Source organism: Poecilia reticulata, linkage group LG8 (assembly GCF_000633615.1).
Source record: "Poecilia reticulata strain Guanapo linkage group LG8, Guppy_female_1.0+MT, whole genome shotgun sequence".
NCBI classification, from domain to species: domain Eukaryota; kingdom Metazoa; phylum Chordata; class Actinopteri; order Cyprinodontiformes; family Poeciliidae; genus Poecilia; species Poecilia reticulata.
The window spans coordinates 321,155-329,781 of NC_024338.1; the positions used below are offsets into that span (position 1 = coordinate 321,155).

The following is an 8,627-nucleotide window of genomic DNA, read 5'->3' on the forward strand; positions in this document are numbered from 1 at the left end:
TTTGTTCCAAATTTGTGGTGCTTAGAAACTGAATCCTGCTTCTCCTCGTTTGGTTCTGGTTCTGGGGATGCAGAGCAGAACCAGAACCAGAAGGTCTGAGGGGTCTAGACGGTTGGTACAGCAGTAACAGATCTTTAAGGTTTTGTGGTGCTAAACCGTTCAGTGATTTATAAACTAACATCAGTATTTTAAAGTCTATTCTCTGAGCTACAGGGAGCCAGTGTAGGGACTTTAAAACTGGTGTTATGTCTCTATCTTCCTGGTTTTAGTGAGAATGACCAAAAAACCAGTGCATAATTTAGCTCTAAAAACAAACCAAAAAAAAAAGTAAAAGAGTTGGACTGCATGCTGGCCTTTCCATTAAGCAGCAGAAAATATAGACTATATATAGAAAATATAGATACATCCTGCAACAAAACATGTGGATAGGAAACTATAGATTTTGCAACATAAATGTCCTGAGTCTTTCACAAAGTAAACATTCACTGATCCATGACTTTGGGTTACCAAAAAAGCCCCACGATTAGTGTTTAAGCAGATAGTTATGTTTAGCCAGAACGGGGGTTAGGGTTAAACAAGAGATTGTTGTGTTCAGAAGTGGTCCACAGAATTAAAATGCCCATTATACAAAAGTAATTCTGTTTCAGCACGTTACCCTGAAGTTCAGGTTGAAGACAGTTGGGTAACATCTATAACAAAATGAAAGACATTAAAAATAGTAAGTAGGTAAAACTTTCAAGACATGTGTCACATCGTGCTGGGAAAAAGAAAAAAAAATCTAAAAGCATCCACAAAGTAAAATAGTTCTGCAGCATAATATATCAGCATAATATATGCTTGATTGACAAAGCTTGAATGCCCTGTTTATGATAAAATGTACAGAATTTTCCCATTTACTGATTATTATACACTGTAATTGTCAGGGGAAAAAAAAGGGATTTAGTGCTTAAAAAATTAATTGGATGTCCAACAACTTTGGAATTACCTTTGTGGAGTTTAGGAGGCCGATTAGTTGTGACCACATTACTTTGACACATAGCTTCAGTCATCCAGGAGAGGGCGCTGCAGCAGTAATCCAGCTGAGAGAGAGATGGATTAATATACTGAAAAGGCAGAAATGACAGCTACACAGAAAACATACAGCATAACACATGTAGACATGGGCTGTTTATGAATATAAAAGTACAAGCTAAAAACAGACAGGTAATAGCACACTGTATGGTATTTCAATTATATTGTGTGATCAAGAAACTGTGGTAACTTGTGGAGGACATAAAAAGTATGTCTTCTTTAAGGTATTGCTGACCTGCGTCTCAAGTAGACGCAGCCTTCGGTCGTGGTCTCGGATTTCTGCCATCTGCTTCAGAACACCGTCCACCCTACACAAACATGCATAAATATAAATTTGCTATATCAATTTTGATGGTGTAAACAGTCATGAAAGTATATTATTTTACACTTCTACTCTGCACATACTAAACATGATGTTAGACTAAATTTTTGCTCTGTACTCAGAAAAAGTTAAGCAAGAAAACCTTCAGGACAAACATTATGGCGATTAGGGTAGGTGATTAAAATCTTACTGTCAGATTTCTTATTCAGTAGTCAATACTTTTATTTCAATGGTAGTCAAAAAAGCTGGAAATTTCTGTTGTTTTTTTTTACACAAAAAGCTCTGCGATATGTCAATGACATAAAAACAATGTTATACTTGACGGAGTTTGGCTACATCAAGGCTCACTGCAGTAAAAAAGACATATGGAGGATCAGATAGCAGGTAAAGCAGCACAGCTACAAACACTCACCTGGATTAGCATGACGGTCAGAAAGCTAAACAAATAACCCGCAAAATTATTTAAGTCTTGGAGCTGCGATGTAAGACGCTGGTTCTGCTCTCGCYGTTGAACYGCTGCTACGCTACAGGTAGTAATATTTCACAGACGGAGCGCCGCTTCTGCTCCACCTGGTAGTGACTCTCACACCGAACCTCTGTTTAAAGCTGCAGCATCTAACTTAAAAAAATTAATTTTACATACGTATTAAAACATTTGCTGTCCTAACATGAGACAGATAATCTCTGAAAAAAGAATCGATCTCCTCCCTGCTCTGCATAATTACTCCACTCAGTCAGAAACAGCCAATCAGAACTAGCAGTAATCAGTTAGCCGCCATGCTAACAGGAAGTTTTCATTCAGTAACTCTGGATTGTTTATGTGATGTGATGAAAGTGATGATCAGCTCTTACAGGTTTATATTTTAATCCAAGCGACAACTTACTTAACAGAAGTCCGCTGAAGTCGTGATGTGTCGCTCTCTCTCTGCTGCTTATTCTGAGCAGACAAGAGGTTCTCTTTTTGCACAGCCTCCCATGTATTCAGATGGCTTGCCTTCCTGCCTTGCAGCTCCACAGCTAAGTATGAAATAAATCAGTAAGTACAGCTAAACAGTGGTAAGAAGAGAGGCGGACATGTTGAATCATAAGTACGGTGTGAAATGATACAGCTTTTCTTATAGGGCCTTAAAAAAAGGTGTCATACTTTTAAACACCATCCAGCTGTGTGCAATTTAATCTGAGTACGGCTGCAGATGTTCTGTTTCTGACCTCAGACATGTCAGTGACAAAGTTATGGGAAAATTTAAAGGGATCCACGATTAGTTATAAAAATAGACCTTATTTGGGAAATATTTATTTTCGATGGTATTTAGTTTTATAAATTTTAATAAAATATTTTCACAAGAATGTCGCCATGTTGTTCACGCTGCAATTCATTCTGGATAAATATGTGTAATGGTCCAACTGCCTGGCTCCTCCAGTCAAAACAGAGATGAGTAAAGTTATGAAGCTTTTTTAATTTGAACTGGAGCGCATTGAAATAAATCGGAACATAGAAATAACAAGAGGTGATGATGAGGAGGAGGACCAAACAGAGGAAGAGGACAGTAGCAGCTGGTGTATTGCTGCTTCTGAGGACTTACTTCATTCAGCTTTGTAAATGAAAAACTGAATGACACGTACCTCTGGTCGGACTGTGTGATCTGGTAAGTACTTCTATAGCTCTGTGTCTGGTTGTTGCCGTACCAACACTTCGTTTAGTGTTGGTAGTGGTTTCACATTCAGTACCGGTCCTCTGCCTCCATTAGCATACTTAGTAATAGCTCCATTGGCGCTGCTTGTCTTTGACATTTCTCCCAGGGTCTGTAGTGCTGTGTCCGGTTCGGTGTGGTGGTAACAGCAACCACCATTTGGGTCCGGTCGGATCGGTGATATCAGTACAGCAGTAGATCTCCTGTTAGCATCTCAAAGAGCATCCAGCTTTTCCTGTCTCGGCAGGAGCATGGCATTTATTTTTAGATTGTTAAGGTAACAATCACCTGTTGGAGCCTTTGTTAGTTCTGTTGATATAAATGACTCAAAGTGTTGTGGAGAAATGTCCAGGGTCCAGATTAGATCCTTCGGAAGTTGTGTTCCACTCCGGCTCTCCTTTCTTTCATGTTAGAAATTATCCAGATTCACCTACATTTTTATTTTGATTTATTTTTTAATTACAGCCAATAGTGACACAGTGTGGCTTTATCTAAAATCACACCAGTCAAATCCAATATGATAACCACTGGGGTAAAGTTAGCCCTCCTGTGTTTACCCTGTAGACTCCAGTACAGAATGGACCAAAACGCATCATCAACCCATCAGTGAAAAAATGGCGACTTCCATGGGTGAAAAATATATCAAAAGATGTACATTTTTTAAAAGTAATTATGTATTTTGGCATATCACAAACAGCCATTTTTAGGTAATAGGAAAATTGCAACATATTTGGTCCAACATGTTCAACTAGTCCTGGATCCTTTTAAAACAATATTCCAAGCTTTGAATATTTCACAGCACTCTGTTCAATACATCATCTGAACTTGGAAAGAGCATAGACCAACTGCAGACCTACCAAGATGTAGATGTCAACCTAAACTGCCTGGCTGAGCAAGGAGAACATTAATCAAAGAATCAGCTATTAGAGGATTATGATAATTCTGGAGGAGCTGAAGATAGGTGGGAGAATCAGCTCACATGATAACTATTGTGCATTCCACAAACCTGACAAGAAGAAAGGCCTTGTTAACGGAAACTTATAGGGAGTAACGTTTGTGTCTGGTTAACCGACACCAGAATTTAACTTTTGTTCACATGCAAAGTATGATAACCCGTCTTTTACCTGGTAAATACAAGGAGATGAAGATATCTCACCTGCAATACATGCCAATGCAGGAGCCTGATATTCAACACAAGTCTAACTTTTAGGAACTTCTCTTTATACAGTTAGATATTAGTCCATTTTCAGACATGTCCGCGTTTTACCCATTTCTACTTTCCCATGTCTCACCAAAGTGCTGACTCTTGGCAGAAGGAATCTGGCGGATGTGTCTCTTGATAAGAATGTGAAGATGGGAGAAGATGATGAATGGTGGTGCCAGACATGGTCTGTAGTGGTACTCCACAATGAGGTTGTAACGCTGAAATTTCCAGTAGATGTCACTGTGCCCCTGAACTTTGGAAAAGGTGTAGCTGCAGATAGAACATCAAAACATGGAGAAAAATAGATCCTACACTTGTAGAACAATGAACAGATGTTTGGGTACCTGAACATGGCAATGAGAAGGTTGACCAGCACTATGTTGGTAAACAGCAGATAGATAACAAGGAGGATTACGACCAGCCAGTTTGCATAGGTACTCGGGCAGGGTTCTGCTCCTGCCTCAATTTCTGAATGGTTATAAGTGCAGTTCCGTTCTTCCAGTTTGTCGGCTTGAATGAAGAACATCAGAGGAATGTTAGAAAATGGCTGTCATTTAGTGACATCTAGTTCTTCAAGTTGCTCTTTCTAGTTAATCTTTGTGTGACATAGGAATCTCAAAAATATAACGACAATCAAAGAGAAGCTAACACATCAGGTTAGCTTCAACCTGGACAACAGAGTAAACAAGCATTTTTGCAATCTAAAATAACTTTTGGGAGAATATGTCAAAATTCATGTAAAGAATTTATGCAAGTTAAAGTCAAGCCAAAAAACATTTAAGAACATTGTCAGGTGATTGTTTGAAATTCTCATTCTTAAACTAAAGGTTGAATTATTTGTAGGGATACAATGCTACTGTTTTACAAATGTTACCTTTCTCATTTAAAATGTCAACATTGTAACTGCACCATTTTGTTGGATAGGAGCTAATATTCATATACTTGACACATCTTTCATTTTTAGTTTGACAGAAGTAATTTAGAAAAAGGCATTTCATTGTAAGATAGAATGACAGAAAATACAATATGATCACATAATAAATATCATAATTATATAAAAATACTTACTATCCATTTCATGAATAGGAATTTGTCCAAATATGTGCATATATGGCCTGTAGAACACTCTGCGGAAAATCCACTTAGACCGGGGGTCATATGAAAAGAGGAGTGCCTGATGGGCAACGCCATAGGCCATCAGCCAAACACCCAGGAAGAAAAGGAAAAAGAAAACATCTTTCACCTGTGAAAAACAAAAATAGATGATTGAGGAAGATTGCTGGAGTTACAGTAAGGGATTTCATCAGGAGGTAATTCATGCGTGTAAATAAGGCCCAGATTATGCACTCCAAAAAAAACAAAAAAATAATTTTTAAAAAGTATTTTTGGTTTAGATTCTGGTGTAAATATCTTGGTACTATTGAAGTAAGACAAAACTAACTTGCAAGTAACTTTTTAGCACAATATACAAACTTGTTTTGAGTCAGTAAATCCTTAATCCTGATGAAACACTACTAGTTAAAAGTTAAATAATCTACCAGTGGAAGATATTTTTTACATATTATAATTATTAGAATTGAGTCCTTATCAAACTTGAGCAACTAAATAGATTGAAATTGATATACTTGAATTTATAGCAAAGTTCACTAAGCTGTAAGGTTCCTGGACCCAGTTGCAATGAAATAAACTCCAGAACCAGGCTGGACAGTGTGAGACGCCTTGTGTGGAGCTGTGCAGGTATCGTAGACAAACATTCACCCTTTGGTCTCATCTGTCCAAAAGACATTTTGTGGGTTTAGTTTTTTTTTTAACGTGTGACACAGCCTTTCACATTGGCCATATTTGTTCTGTGTTTTTATGTATTATCAACATGCAGTATGCTTATTGAGAACTCTAAAGTCAGACTGCTTTTGATCTTTTTCTAAATACAATCATGATTTAAATTAGGTGTTTTGTGAGCAGTTCCATTACCATTTTTCCAAGAATGATGATTTTGGGTCCAAGTTGCTTGTGGATGGCAAAGATATGGATCAGACGAAGTGTAAAGACCATGTAGTCTATGGCCATAACAGCTCGTCCAACATTGAATGACCAAGGAAACATTCTACAAAAAAAAGTTATTGTTCTTATTTTCCTCAAGGCAATAAAGTTATATTACAGTCCAACACAAAAACAAAGCTCCAAAAACAAAGCATGTTCAGGAACAAATCTAGTTCAAGACCACTAGGTAAAAAAAAGTTACGTGGGGAGAAGGAACCCTTTATTGTCGTGATTTGAGTTCTGTGTGTTCACTTTAGGTTTTCCGTGTTTATTTAGATTGGTTGATTACCCTCTATGTATTTAAGCCGGTGGGCTTAAATACATAGAGTCAGTTCAAGTCATTTGTTTTTGTCAGTTAGTCGTCACAGCCGTACTGAGAAGTCCTGTGTCGACTTCAGCTCTCGTGTGTCAGTCTTTTAGATACAGTAGCTACTGGTGTTGAGCCTTAGCTTCCGCTCTGTGTGCCGCCTGTATTGGGACTGTTCGAGCTGCTCGGTCTTCATTAAATCACCATTCAACTTCAACCTGGGTCCTGCCTGCTTTCTCTCTCACCTCATCTCACCTCAATTCATGACATTTTTCATATACTTAAAAGCTAAATTCAGTTAGTCAATTTTTACCTGCAGTTGTAACCAGATATTTATATACACTGAAACTTTCTCCAGCTGAACAGAAACAAAACTGAAGTTATTGTCTTTGGACCTAAAGAAGAACAATGTAGTCAATACATAGCCTCAGTTATTACAATTAGAAACGAGCGATCTGGCTAAAATCTGACCTGAACCTTCAGAGCCACATAAAGGCAGTTACAAAATTGGCCTTCTGTCACATAAAGAACATTTACAGGATTAGAGGACTGATGTCCCAGCAACAACTAAGGAACTCATCCATACATTCATCTTCAGTCACATTGATTACTACAGCAGTGTCTTCACAGGTCTGCCTAACAAATCAATCGTTCAGCTTCAGCTGATCCAGATGCTGCTGCTGGTGTTCTGAATAAAACCAGGAAGATAGAGCTGATTCTTGAATTATGTGCGCTGTTGCCTGTGTATTTTGTTAAAATATACATTGATATATTACTTGATATATGCATTGTTGGGCTGCATTGTTGCTTTAATTGCCGTATTTTTATTTATTTGCATATTATTGGATGACTGTTGCTTGGTGTGGTGCATAGTTTTTGCACAACGTGTGTATTGTTCAGATACAGTTGTTGTCTATTGAAGGCCCTGACTGAAACACCATGGCACGCCACTGGATAAAGGTAAGTGTAAGATATCTGTGCAGCCTGCCTTCATAGTAGTTTACACGCTGGAGGAGGGCTGTGCCCTGACAGCAAAGCCATAGCGAAGAACTTGAAAGATGAGATTCTGTTAGACTGTCCGTTTCTGATTTAGCACGGATTTAGACCCGATTTATTTATTCTACCTCCAACCAGCACAAAACCAATGTGCCTAATATTGGGCAGTACCATGTAAAATAGATATTTTTCGGCTTTACATCGTGTTATAATTTGATGTGTTATAGCATAATACATCAAGCTGTAATACAGCAAATTATAGCATTGGATGCATCGACAGGTCAGAGCATTACACTGCAAGTCTACATACCTGCAGTGTAGCCTTGAGTCCTTCATGCGTGTTTGAGCAATCCTTTGACCTCCTAAGGTATTTTGAAAATGTCTTTCCTCAATAACTAAAAGCAAAGGAGTGCTCACTCAGAGAAGGGTGGGTCCCACAGGTAAGCAAAAGAAGCTCAATTCCTGAGTTCCTTGAATCACCTTAGAATTAATCCACCTCCTCACCCCCTTTTTGCATTTGTATTCATTTTAAAATGTCTTAAGCCTCCTCACATTTTCTTTTTTTTCCGCAGGAGTTTATTGTTTTATGAAAATTTATATAAAACTTAATTACACTTTGTTTCCATATGTTTATTATTCTGTGTGAAAAGAAACCTTTGAATATAACAGTTTCTGGTTTGTTTCTTGACCATCTATGAAAAATGAATCTTTGACCATTTTAAAAATGTCTTTGTGGACCTTCAAGGTTTAATTTTGAGTACCCTTGATGTAGACAGTCACTGGTGAAGAAGAAGACCCAAAATGAGAGTTTCAATATCAGTAAAGCATTTAAAAAGAACTTAGGTTCATACAGGACTTGAACTGGTTAGCTCCCAAGACGAGAAGAAAATTTCATTGATTGCCATCCATCCATCCATCCATCCATCCATCCATCCATCCATCCATCCATCCATCCATCCATCCATCCATCCATCCATCCATCCATCCATCCATCCA

At 38.0% G+C, this 8,627-nt stretch overlaps 1 protein-coding gene across 2 annotated transcripts in view; it reads right to left on the reverse strand.

Moving 5' to 3' along the window:
* Positions 1-202: 202 nt before the first annotated feature.
* trpm4a (transient receptor potential cation channel, subfamily M, member 4a) overlaps positions 203-8,627 on the reverse strand; it is a 92,477-nt gene continuing 84,052 nt past the window's right edge. For both annotated transcript variants that reach the window (XM_008414996.2, XM_008414995.2), the window contains exons 22-29: positions 6,260-6,392; positions 5,357-5,531; positions 4,633-4,798; positions 4,377-4,558; positions 2,278-2,410; positions 1,307-1,379; positions 986-1,079; positions 203-689 (exon numbers count right to left, since the gene is read on the reverse strand). In XM_008414996.2, the coding sequence (XP_008413218.1) occupies positions 664-689; positions 986-1,079; positions 1,307-1,379; positions 2,278-2,410; positions 4,377-4,558; positions 4,633-4,798; positions 5,357-5,531; positions 6,260-6,392 (982 nt within the window). In that variant the 3' untranslated portion in view covers positions 203-663. The remainder of the gene's footprint in view (positions 690-985; positions 1,080-1,306; positions 1,380-2,277; positions 2,411-4,376; positions 4,559-4,632; positions 4,799-5,356; positions 5,532-6,259; positions 6,393-8,627) is intronic.